Source organism: Sinocyclocheilus grahami, unplaced genomic scaffold (genome assembly GCF_001515645.1).
Source record: "Sinocyclocheilus grahami isolate Dianchi unplaced genomic scaffold, SAMN03320097.WGS_v1.1 scaffold444.1, whole genome shotgun sequence".
Taxonomy (NCBI): Eukaryota; Metazoa; Chordata; class Actinopteri; order Cypriniformes; family Cyprinidae; genus Sinocyclocheilus; species Sinocyclocheilus grahami.
In genome coordinates, this window is record NW_015505623.1 from 507,862 (window position 1) to 521,130 (window position 13,269).

At 37.0% G+C, this 13,269-nt stretch overlaps 1 protein-coding gene across 1 annotated transcript in view; it reads right to left on the bottom strand.

Moving 5' to 3' along the window:
* Nucleotides 1-94: 94 nt before the first annotated feature.
* The window catches only part of LOC107552273 (ras-related protein Rab-6B), an 87,733-nt gene continuing 74,558 nt past the window's right edge, over nt 95-13,269 (bottom strand). Inside the window, exons 7-8 of the mRNA XM_016234135.1 lie at nt 9,297-9,363; nt 95-2,175 (exon numbers count right to left, since the gene is read on the bottom strand). Coding sequence (XP_016089621.1) covers nt 2,111-2,175; nt 9,297-9,363 — 132 coding nt within the window. The 3' untranslated portion in view covers nt 95-2,110. The remainder of the gene's footprint in view (nt 2,176-9,296; nt 9,364-13,269) is intronic.

Sequence of the window (13,269 nt, forward strand, 5' to 3'; positions counted from 1 at the left end):
CAGTTATACATGAGAAAAGAATAAGAAAAATGAGAGTGGTCAATATTCATTTTTTGGTAATAAGACACTTTTATTGATTTTACTGATTTGGACCGACATGCTAGATTTCTATACAGTGTGAATGGTAAAGCTAGCTCTGAATCAATCAGGCTGGCTGAGCTAAAACATATACACAGGGAATGGTTGCACCCTTAAAAGCATAACTCATTTACGCACAGACATTCACCCAAGGCTGATGTAGCGTTGTGTCAATCACAATGACTACCGGTATAGTACAGGTACACTGATGACATGATTCCATACACAGGGCGTATCTACACCCCATCAAATTCAAATGAGAACCTCTTTTCAGAAGATAATAAGTGAAGAAAACTAAATGTAAACAAAACCAATAAATACTCCCATCCAGCTTTCATTAAGTGATATCTTTCTGAACCTCTCTGTGATGTGAGAAAAAGCATTGGCACAGACAAATCTGATTTTCCCTTTAAGTTTCCGAACTATCCAAAATCAGAAAGCAAATGAAGGGTTTTACTGTCAAACAATTACAGTGTAGTTCACCTTCCATTCCAACTAAATGCTGCTGGATTTAACAGAGAAAAAGTGGCATTTCACTTGGATTCTGGCGCTAATGTCATGTGCTCCTACTCACTTCCTCAACATCACAGATAGCTAGTTTTGACTTGTTTCTGCGTTATGTGAAGCAACTTTACAAATAGTATATCTGTACAGTGACCCTCGAGCGATTTTCACAGAGATGTACGCTACAGTTTGAACTCTAAAGTGGTTTCAAGGACAGACATTTGACAGCAATTTTGAAACATTTACATCTTCCTTTCTTGAAAAAGTGCATTAAGGATTCACATGAAATACATTTCAAATAAACTGATGTACTACACAATGTGTGTCCCCCTGGTCAGTGCACTACAATTTACTGGCCCAAAGAGCAGGTGTAGACATGAGTGGGTTCCTACACAAGGCAAACACAATAATGCTGCATAATGCTAATTATGAAAAGTGAACTATAGTTATTTTTGAAGGAATGTCCCATCTTTGCATTTCTGATATTAAAGCCTGTTTGAAAACGACAGCTGATATATTTACAATAGAACTGGACTGTTTGAAGAATCAGTGTGGAAACTGCTAGCGTGCAAACGAATTATGCCAATCGATTAAATATGAATGACCAAGTTTAGATGCATGATTTGCTCCTCAGTCACGTTCGTAGTCTTCATAGCGACTATCTGCAATACGCTAAATGCCCTAATTAAGTTAAAGAATAAGAAACATTCCACAGAAGAAACAGAATCCTTTCATGTTATCAGGTTGTTTGCACAAGTGGTTTGCTTTCACTGTGAACAGGAACTAATAAAGAAAAAAAATATGCTGTAAACATTCAATAAACCGTGTAATTAAGACATGAACTGTACATAAACAGATTTTTTAAAAATCACACATAATGTGGAAAGGTTTTAAGGGATCTGTAATGACACATTTACACAAACTCACTTAAAGACCTGGCCTGAAACTTAAAATTTCAAGTTCCGTCACAGCAAGAAGAAGAAAAAAAAGGCTAAAATAAGTTGATTTCATGAAGTGCATTAAAAACATACACATTCACATAATCTTGTGCACAGTAGCCAGCTGGATTGAGATGCTTTTAAAAATGGCTAACATGCATGTTTGCCATATTTCGTTGGTTATTTGTTGTTTGAATTGCCCTCTTGCTTTTGAAATCCAGATTTTGATGGCAAAATTATAGAATTTATTGTCTGCATCTGTTTTAGTGCTCATCCTTGAATACAAAAATACAAAACAAAGAAAAAAAATCTGCCTCTCTACATTTTCAAAAAGTATATATGCTGGACATAGTCTACATTTTTGTTGATTTTTGCCCTTTACCTTTCGAATTTTTAGGATTTTTGGCAATTTTGTTACTAAAGTATACTATTTTACAACTGAAATTGATGTAACACTGATTCCAACCAGTTACTAAAAGTCAGACGGGAAGGCCAAATATCCAATCTGAAAACACAACTGGAAGCTAACCAAGAGGAAGCAACACAACAAGCATGTGGTGTAGATGATGCTGTAAATCAGATGTGAGCTATTAACAGGAACATCCGCCCTCAGTAGTTGGAGGCTCCTGTGGTTTGTCCAATTTTATGTCAATCACTAGAGAATGCTGTTAAGGAATACAAACGTCAGTCCATCAAGAACTTACGTCAAACAATGAATATAAATGTAAAAGGTGAAAAGAATCCAACTATAAGGAAAGAGGGAATATTTTGGGGTTTTTTTGTGGGAGACTGGCTATAGGTAAGACCTATATGATCAGTAATGCTTTATTTTAAATTCATATTTATATTTAACATTAAATGTAATGATAATTTATAAAATGAATATGAAGCAGGGACCTAACTTTATGTTTGTATAACTCAAAAAGTAAGCCTTAGACCTCTCCCGGCATTAGGAGTAATTGCAGCCATAAATGCTGAAGTATTGAATATTTATTGCATCTTTATATCTACAAAATGCTTTATACACAGCATAACCTAAAGAAAACATTGTTTTGCCTATATTAGCAGATAAGAGCTGAATATTTTGATAGCACACTTACATTTTTCATTTTATTTATTGTATTCTGACGTCTGCCAGCAAAAGGGAATGTGCGCCATCTAGTGGTCATCATCTAGCTTTCCTTGCCAACATAAAAGAACCTCATTCAAATGAACGTTAACTGGTGTCCCTGAGAGGCGTGTGTGTTTAGTGGGGCTTTTATGCTTGTTCAGTCATACCAGCTGCTCCTGGCTGAGCCGACTCTCATAATGTGCTCATGTTTTCATTCATGAACAAATGTTGAAGTAGTGAGAGGTGCGATGTGTGCGTGTGTAGTTTGTTTAATGGCGTCCGCGTAAAATGATTTGTTTAATGAATTTCTCTAAATCAGTCACATTAAGCCTCATTCATACTTAGAATATAAAAACAAATCAGAGCTTCGTAATCTCAGTGAAGACAGATCATAACCTTGGCTGAGCTGAGAGCTTTCTGACTTTTCCACAAACTAGAGACATGTTGTGATAATTTGCTTCTGTCATCTAATAAAGGTTTTTTTCCCCTGACACCACAGTCCGTGTGTTCAAAATGCGTTAAAGGCTCGCTATTTAAACTGGACTCTACCACTGATCTATATAATTCAGTGGGCCTTAAGCGCAATAAAGATACTGTGTGAATATTAATTGGGTCACACAGACGCTGTAACCTCCCGAGAGCAAGTAACCTTATACATATTCATGACTTTCCCCATAGTAGGTCTCCTTACTTTGCGAATTAATTAGCACACCCCAATCCGTTTCAGCCAATAAGATCAAAACGTCACATCACTTAATTAATATTCATGATAAAAGACTTCATACTTGTGTTGTGACGCATTAAAGGGATAATGTTCAGCCCAAAATGAAAATTCTGTCATCAATTGCTCACCCTCATGTCTTTCCAATCCCATTGGTTTTTGTTTGGATACTGGATTTAAAGTGCCCCTATTATGGATTTTTGAAAATTACCTTTCATGCAGTGTGTAACACAGCTCTAAGTGAATTAAAATATCCTGCAAAGTTTTAAATGTGAAAGTGCACCGTGTATAAAGTTATCGTCTCTCAAAGAAAGAGTCGACTCTGAATCATTGAAACAGTCCTTTTTAAAACGAATCCCAAGCTGTTTCATGTTGACGTCAACGTGAAACATTAGCATATTGCCACCCACTTGTTGGTCTTTTCGCGTTGGTCTGAATGAAAATGCAAATTCATTCTTTGCCACTGCTTTTTGAGCGGTAAAAATAGCGCTTTCCCTGGTAACGCTGTACACAAAGCAGCACTGCGCTCACAAACGCTGCTTTATCAGGCATTACAGGCATGATGAAATGAAAATGAGACCAATCACCGCAGATTAGCGTCACACAAAGGAGGAGTTTGGAAAAAATTTATCGTTGAGTGAATCGTTTGGGAGTCCTTGAGCAAGTAAGGTAAAAATAAATGCATATTATAAGACAATGAAAGTGTTTTTTAACCTTGCGTGCATTTCAACCATTTGTTGGGGACTCCCAAAACCAAAATATGAACCTTTCATTACCCATACTAGAGGCACTTTAAAATTTGTCTCACCAGCATCAGGGTTGATGAAATGATTGAATTTCAAGCTGTAACATTCTCTTTAAATCATATTTATAGACTGTATTTAATATGAAATGACCAAAAGTACCTTTAGTACACACTAGTGGACCCCAATTTTATGCCTCTTTTTTGTTCTCCATGTCCATGTGTGTATGGATACTCAATGCCTTAACTATGGCTCTGTGCTATTATGCATGCACACATGCAAACATACACCCCAGGCATAGAATGCAATAAACACACTCTGCACCTGTATCAGGCACAAAAAACAAACCGAAAGAGGACACCTCGTGTCATTCAAACATGTATCCTATTCTGCTGCAAAAATATTCACACAGATAATGAAGAGAGAAATGTTTCTTGTTACCATAGCAATAGACTTTCCACTGCCACTATTACTGAATGTGGCAAAAAACGTAATGAGAGGAAGATCAAATTAGCCTCGGAGTGGAACAAGACCCATATTTGAATTTCATGCTGACATGAATGAGTAATCGAGAAGTATATTACCCACCAAAACCGCACCTTTGTAAATGAGACTTTACTCTGTCAAACAAACGAGACAAAATAAATTAATATTAGCTCAACCGACACAACTGCAATGCAGATCTATAGGTTCACTCAGAATAGTAGCTACAGCTCTATGCTGATCAACAGTTGTTCTATAACGAGCACTGCAAAAGTACTTTGGAACATTCTAATGTCAATTCAACTTTTAAAAGGAAGGTGAAAACACAACAAAATATTTTTCTGTGAATGTCAGAGGCTGTGCATCCCATCCAACTACAGGATTAGTGCTGTCAAACGATTAATCACAATTAAATCGCATCCAAAATAAAAGTTTTTGTTTACATAATATATGTATGTGTACTGTGTATATTTATTATGTATATATAAATAAACACACATATATTTTGAAAATGTTTACATGTATATACATTTATATATTTATATTCTTATATTTTATATGATATATAAATATATTTAATATATAAACATAACATATATTTCTAAAATATATACATGCATGTGTTTCTATTTATATATACATAATAAATATACACAGTATACACATATATTATGTAAACATGAACTTTTATTTTGTATGCAATTAAGCGTGATTAATCGTTTGACAGCACTTGTGTTTTTTGAAAACCAAAATCACTGCACCCGTTTACCAAGATATTTTGGAGCACTCCATGCTTCCTTCTGCTGACCAGCTTTTTGACAATGCTGATTTCATTTTCCAGCAGGATTTGGCACCTGCCCACACTGCCAAAAGTTGGTTAAATGACCATGGTGTTGGTGTGCTTGACTGGCCTGCAAACTCACCAGTCCTGAACCCCATAGAGAATCTATGGGGTATTGTCAAGAGGAAAATGAGAAACAAGAGACCAAAAAATGCAGATGAGCTGAAGGCCACTGTCAAAGAAACCTGGGCTTCCATACCACCTCAGCAGTGCCACAAACTGATCACCTCCATGCCACGCCGAATTGAGGCAGTAATTAAATACCCTACCAAGTATTGAGTACATGTACAGTAAATGAACATACTTTCCAGAAGGCCAACAATTCACAAAAAAATTTTGTTTATTGGTCTTATGAAGTATTACATTTTTTTGAGATAGTGAATTGGTGGGTTTTTGTTAAATGTGAGCCAAAATCATCACAATTAAAAGAAACAAAGACTTAAACTACTTCAGTCTGTGTGCATTGAATTTATTTAATACACGAGTTTCACAATTTGAGTTGAATTACTGAAATAAATGAACTTTTCCACGACATTCTAATTTATTGAGATGCACCTACATATATATATATAAATAAATAAATGATTTTAATTATAGTTTTTGTTTAATATTTTATTTTATATAATATTATATAATATTTTATTTATTCTATAAACAGGTTTCTTACCCTGTCAATGAACCACTGTTTTAGGAAAGACATGAAAGGCATTAAAGACATTTAAACTTCAAACCGTAGCTTCTGGCCAAAATACCATTCCATAATTCATATTAACACTTCCTCCAGTGAAAAAGTCCACCCCCCTGTCATCCTCTCACATCAAAATCCACCAACATATTTGTTTAGAAATGTTTTGGACTGTTTTTGGTTGTAAATGGTGCTTGATCTGTGCATATTTCTCTCCTAAATCAGACAAGTCAACCTTTTGAATGGAGAAATCAATATTATGGATAGAGGACTTTCAGCCGGATGCAACAGTTTAAAGTTAAACTTAATGATAAATTAATTAGCTTTTCATTTAACAAGATGTTAACTGATACACGGAATGGAGTGGATCATTGTGATGTTTTTATCAGCTATTTGAACTCTCATTCTGATGGCACCCATTCACTGCAGAGGATCCATTGGTGAACAAGTAATGTAATGCTAAATTTCTCCAAATCTGTTCTGCTAAAGAAACTAACTAATCTATATCTTGAATGGCCTGAGGGTGAGTAAATCTTCTGAAATGTTTTATTAATGGGTGAACTACATCAAGACAAGCCACTATCAAATATTTTAGTGCGGGTGCAGGTAATTTCCTAAAAGAGGGGTTTTCTAAAGGCTTTAAAGGGGTCATATGATGCAATTTCAACTTTTCCTTCCTCTTTGGAGTGTTACAAGCTCTTGGTGCATAAAGAAGATCTGTAAAGTTGCAAAGACTAAAGTCTCAAATCCAAAGAGATATTCTTTATAAAAGTTAAGAGTCAGCCACGCCTACTTAAAACGCCTCGTTCTAACACGCCCCCACATAGCTACGTCACTATGTGGAAATATTAGCATAATGCCGCCCAAATGTGCATGCAAAGAAAGAAGGCGTGGTTTCAGGAACAGCAGTAGTGTTGATGCAGCCATGTCAGGGAGATGGTGTGTGTTTCAGTGCGAAAGCAATTAGGAATCATTGGTTAAGATTTATTTACAACAGAACAGCACAACCCAGATGTTCGAATTTGTGCAACGCATTTTATGGACGACAGTTTTTTGAACCTAGAAGAGTACAAGGCTGGCTGTGCACAAAGGCTATTTCTAATAAAAATTTTAAAAAGGTCAATTCTGACTTTGCAGGTAAAACTAACAACATTATTAACTGTCTTGATATTTACTTTGAAAGCTGATGCTCACGATTATGTTAAGGGGCGTTACATTTCCGACGCGTGCTTGTGGTGTTCGGTCAATCAAAATGCACTGGGCCAGCTGGCCAATCAAAGCAGACTGCGCTTATCAAAGGAGGGGGCTTTGTTGAAAACGACATGTTTGAGAGAGGCGGGGCATAGAGAACCTACAATAATGTACAGTATTTGAAAAATAATGTGTTTTTTGAACATTAAAGCATGTCAACATATTCTGTTACACCAAATACACAAAATAATGATCTTTAAAATAGCATCATATGACCCCTTTAAGGATGTTTTTAAGGATGTCTCAAGGACGTAAGAACTTGTGTCAGAAATAGTGGACAACAAAACAGTAATCAGAGTTGGATACTTATGGAGGCTTATGGCTCATGACAGTCTGCTGTTTCCTGCTGAGACCCTAATATTTAAGTGTTGCATTCGTTGTGACAAAAGTAAAAGGAAAGTAAAATGGAACAGAGAGGCTGTCCATCATTGAGCAATTACAAAGGTCTGTAACACACAGTGAATGCCAATAAACTGTTTTCTGACATGGGCTGACCTCAGCATCTTGAGTCTGACTTGACTGATATGTGCAAGAGCTCTAAAGTCTGAGGGATGATAGAAAACTCTTGCAATAAAACACAGAACTGTAACCTCATGCTGCCTGCACATTGCACATCAACTCCTTGCACATTGCATTGTGTCTATATCAGTGATTCTCAGCTTGTGGGTTGTGATCCAAATACGTGTGGTAGTTCTGTTCACTTAGGGTCACAGACAGGAGGAAAAAACAATACTAAATGCAAATAAAATAACTGCAAATAACTGTAAAATTGTACTTAGACAAGAAAAATATGACTATGCCTTTAATCAATAACCTTTTATAGTAAGGGCAAGACATTTGTTTGTTTTGTTTTTTATGTCAAAGGCTGTGTATCCAGTCAAATACTATGGCATTTTGGTGCAAATTCATCAGACAAATCTAGAATCAGCCAAATTAGACGATGCAAACATGGATGGGTTGTGTGACAAAAAATGATTCTCAAAAATCATAAACAAAACTATGCAAGCCAAAACTCATTTTTGGCTTTCTAATTTTTCATTCTAGAAATGTTTGTTTTAGAATGTTAGAAATTATATTAATTAATTATATTAGCGTTAGGGGAATGTTTGGTTTGCTGTGTAAATAGGTTTGCATGCAACGTTTCAATGGTGCCAGAATGTGTCCTGCATGGTATATTATTGTCTGAATGTTGAATTATATACTGAATGTTAAAATGATTAATTTGAATAAATATTAATATAAAATATTCAGTGAAAATCTGGGTCAAGAAGCAAAACCAGTTGAGAGCCTACTTATGATGAACATCTCTATGAGTACAGTGTTAAACAAGCAATAGAATAGTACAGACAAGAGAATGGCAGCAATTTTGCATCTGATTTTGCATCTGTAACAGAACGAGAAGCAGCTGTTCTTATAATATGATGAGCCTCACTTCAATTTCTACCTATATCTATGGCGCCTTGATCAGTTACAATGCTTAAAATTCCCAGGTACAATTTTTTTATGACATGAACATCAGGAGTGTGTAGCACCCCCTCTTTTTTAAACGTGTATTCAAATGCACCTCTTTATAATTCTGTTTGGTAAGAAAGGGTCTGTGAAAGTGTATTTTTCTCCTACATTGGTATTGACTATTTTTGTTACTTTAATAATATTAATGAAAATGATACATAAAATCCTGTATAAGATAAAGTAACATGTTTATGGATTGGTCTCAGTGAAGTAGTACTTATTGATGGCGCTGTGGGATTACATAAGACAAAAACAGTAGGGAAACAATGTGCTCAAGGTCATATGTAAGAACTGAAAGCCAGTCAGTTCTTGATTATTTATATATTATTAAATGTGAAGTAGAGTGCAGCAGAGTAACCTGATTACACAGCACACTACATCGATTTGAATTGCAGAATTGTTTTGGTTTTGAGCTCACTGAAAGGATACTGCCTTCTTTGCTTGTCTCCTGCATGCTCTCCATTCCTGGAAGGGCAGCTGCCACACGTCGAAACAGCTGCAGGAGAGAAGAGAGAACGCTGTTAGAGACTTCAGCTGTCAGTAACCTGAAAACTTCATACAAAAATGTTGTCTGTTAAGTCAGTGGATAGTGAGGAATGCTCTGCAACCATTTTATTAGTCGTTTTAAAAGGAATCTATGCAACTGGGCGAAGTATTGGACATGAGGGCTAAAAACTTCCCCACACAAATTGTGTAACAGGTTACATGGGAATTTGCTGCGTTGACCAATAGAACACTGCTTGCTTTATAATAGAGTTGGGAGAAAAAAGATTCTCACTTCAACGATTCAGAATCGATTCTGAGCTTTTTTTCTGCATATGCATGATTGTGCGTGCTAGAGATAAGTCATATTTGTCTTGCTGCCAATTACAGACAAACAAATGCACTTTATTAGGTATACCTGTTCAGCTGCTCATAAATGCAAATATCTAATCAGCGAATTACATGGCAGCATTTATGAATGTAGACATAGTCAAGACAATCTGATGAAGTTCAAACCAAGCATCAGAATGGGGAAGAAATGTGATATAAGTGACTTTGAATATGGCATAGTTAATAGCTATTTTTCCATCACCCTGTTTTTATGTGCATTTTGAAGAATCACATCAGAAACAAGTGATGGGAATGCCAAATTTTGGAACCCCCCCCCCCAAAAAAACTGTTAATTCGCAAAAAACTTTGATGATATTCAGAGAGTTAAACGACTTGGCACAAGCTGATTGGTTCATCCTGCATATGCAGCCAATAAGCTTACTGCCTTGCATTTAAATGGCTGTCTAGTATTCACTTCTGAACCCCTCCACCTTCCCCAGCTCCACCTGTATAGATCTGCTTCAGGTTATTTTATATGCTATTTGTGAAGCAGCAGTATGTCTTAAATACTCATGGCACCGTATCGCCATATGCATTGGCAGTAGCACATTCCTGTACTTGCTCGCAGCAATAATCTACAACTACAGCAATAACCAACAGCAGCAGCAACGTCTCCTGCATGCTCTCCATTCCTGGAAGGGCAGCTGCCACACGTCGAAACAGCTGCAGGAGAGAAGAGAGAACGCTGTTAGAGACTTCAGCTGTCAGTAACCTGAAAACTTCATACAAAAATGTTGTCTGTTAAGTCAGTGGATAGTGAGGAATGCTCTGCAACCATTTTATTAGTCGTTTTAAAAGGAATCTATGCAACTGGGCGAAGTATTGGACATGAGGGCTAAAAACTTCCCCACACAAATTGTGTAACAGGTTACATGGGAATTTGCTGCGTTGACCAATAGAACACTGCTTGCTTTATAATAGAGTTGGGAGAAAAAAGATTCTCACTTCAACGATTCAGAATCGATTCTGAGCTTTTTTTCTGCATATGCATGATTGTGCGTGCTAGAGATAAGTCATATTTGTCTTGCTGCCAATTACAGACAAACAAATGCACTTTATTAGGTATACCTGTTCAGCTGCTCATAAATGCAAATATCTAATCAGCGAATTACATGGCAGCATTTATGAATGTAGACATAGTCAAGACAATCTGATGAAGTTCAAACCAAGCATCAGAATGGGGAAGAAATGTGATATAAGTGACTTTGAATATGGCATAGTTAATAGCTATTTTTCCATCACCCTGTTTTTATGTGCATTTTGAAGAATCACATCAGAAACAAGTGATGGGAATGCCAAATTTTGGAACCCCCCCCCCCAAAAAAACTGTTAATTCGCAAAAAACTTTGATGATATTCAGAGAGTTAAACGACTTGGCACAAGCTGATTGGTTCATCCTGCATATGCAGCCAATAAGCTTACTGCCTTGCATTTAAATGGCTGTCTAGCATTCACTAGAGATTCCTGCAGCGCGCTTTCAGAGTTTCTCTGAAACCCTCCACCTTCCCCAGCTCCACCTGTATAGATCTGCTTCAGGTTATTTTATATGCTATTTGTGAAGCAGCAGTATGTCTTAAATACTCATGGCACCGTATCGCCATATGCATTGGCAGTAGCACATTCCTGTACTTGCTCGCAGCAATAATCTACAACTACAGCAATAACCAACAGCAGCAGCAACTCAGCAGCAGCACATCAGATCTATTCCGTCAAGACCAAATACATTAACATTGTCATATCCATCACCATGCTAAAATCTTCCGAGAGTTGTCTTGATTGAACTTGACTAACCAGCGAACCAATCTTGTTGCACAGCATCTGAAATGCTGTTATAGTCATTCTTAAATGCCAGGGCGAAGTCTGTTGTCAAAGTATTTCTGTATAATTGCCTCCCAGAATTGTCTTACATGAATGACTGCGATCCCAAACAGCAGGCATCCACCTCTGAAAGCAATGACCGCATTTATTGCATTTCATTTGCTCACTCTGAGGAACAAGTAATTTATTATATATGAAAATTATTATATTCAGTGGCTTCTCCTACTTTTCTTAGTGATATTTAGTGCCAGTTTATCAGTAAGTGACAATTTTGTTTACTTTGACTTGTTGGATGGAAACGGTGCTTATTCGCTAATGTTTTATGCGATATTCCAATATTGCGCATAAGTTAAATTTGCAAATTTGAAACCCAGTTTTGTTGTTAGATGCTGGTCTGAGTCTTTCACAAACTGCTGATCTACTGGGATTTTCACACACAACCATCTCTAGGTTTCTGTGGGCAAAATGCCTTATTGATGCCAGAGGTCAGGGGGCTGATAGAAAGACAACTGTGATTTAAATAACCACTCGCTACAACCGAGGTATGCAGAAGAGCATTTCTAAATGCACAACATGCTTAACTTTTAAGCACGTGGGCTACAGCAGCAGAAGACCATATGGGGTGCTAGTCCTGTTAGCTAAGACCAGGAAAGTAAGGCTACAATTCGAACTGCCTCATCAAAATTGGACAATAGAAGATTGGAAAAAGGTTGGTTGGTCTGATGAGTCTAAATTTCTGCTGCGACAATCGGATGGTAGGGTCAGAATTTGGAGTTAATAACATGAAAGTATGGATTCATCCTGCCTTTCTCACTCCGCGCCTCCGCGCAGGCGCACAGCAGTGTAGCACGATCGGAACATGCACATCACAGACAGGCAAAGAGCCTCCCTCCCTTTCCAGTTGTGTTTGTCTTGGTGTGGAGGTGAGTGGTGATGAACAAAAGACTAAGCTACCTGTGTATCGAATTTACAGCTAATTATCCAAAAGGCAAATATAGTTAATTTGTCTTGCTAACATTCATGACTCATGAGAGCTACCATGTAAGTTAGCTAAAGTTTAGGCAATAGGAAGTCTAGTAGGTTAGACCAGTGCGCGTTCTTTCACTGCATGATTCAGTTTATTAAAATGCATTTAGAATTATCACAAAATTTAAGATAAGGGGGCAGAAATTTATATATTTTTATACAACAGTTCGTTCTGGTTCTCAAATCTGATTGGTTGAAAACCGTGAGTGTACTGGCATCGCTACAGGAACGCCTTTTCACAATTTTGTATCACTCTGCTTGTTCTAGACGGGTCTATGTTTTTTTTTAATTATTCACTGAGCTAATCGTAGAGTACGTTAATTAATTGCCGCATTGTTTCTCTCTTACAACCTCATTATTTCTCACTAATAACCTAACTGAAGCAGCACATGCCCTTGATACAAATTCTAAAAGTGACGTATGTTTAACTGTCAACTTGAGCTTTGAATCCGTGGTGGAAGGAAGTAGTTCCGCACAAAAGAGGGTTTTATTAGGCACTCCATTGTTTCTTGTTTAATTACACACATGTTCCGTCGAACTGTTGTATAAATGCAATATCACTCTCATACTCGAGCGATACCGGCTCTATATCAGCGACTGTGATTGTCTCCGGCACCTCTGGCCTAATCACAGCCATGCTGATATAGAGCCGGTATCACTCTCGTACTCGAGTGATATTGCTCAT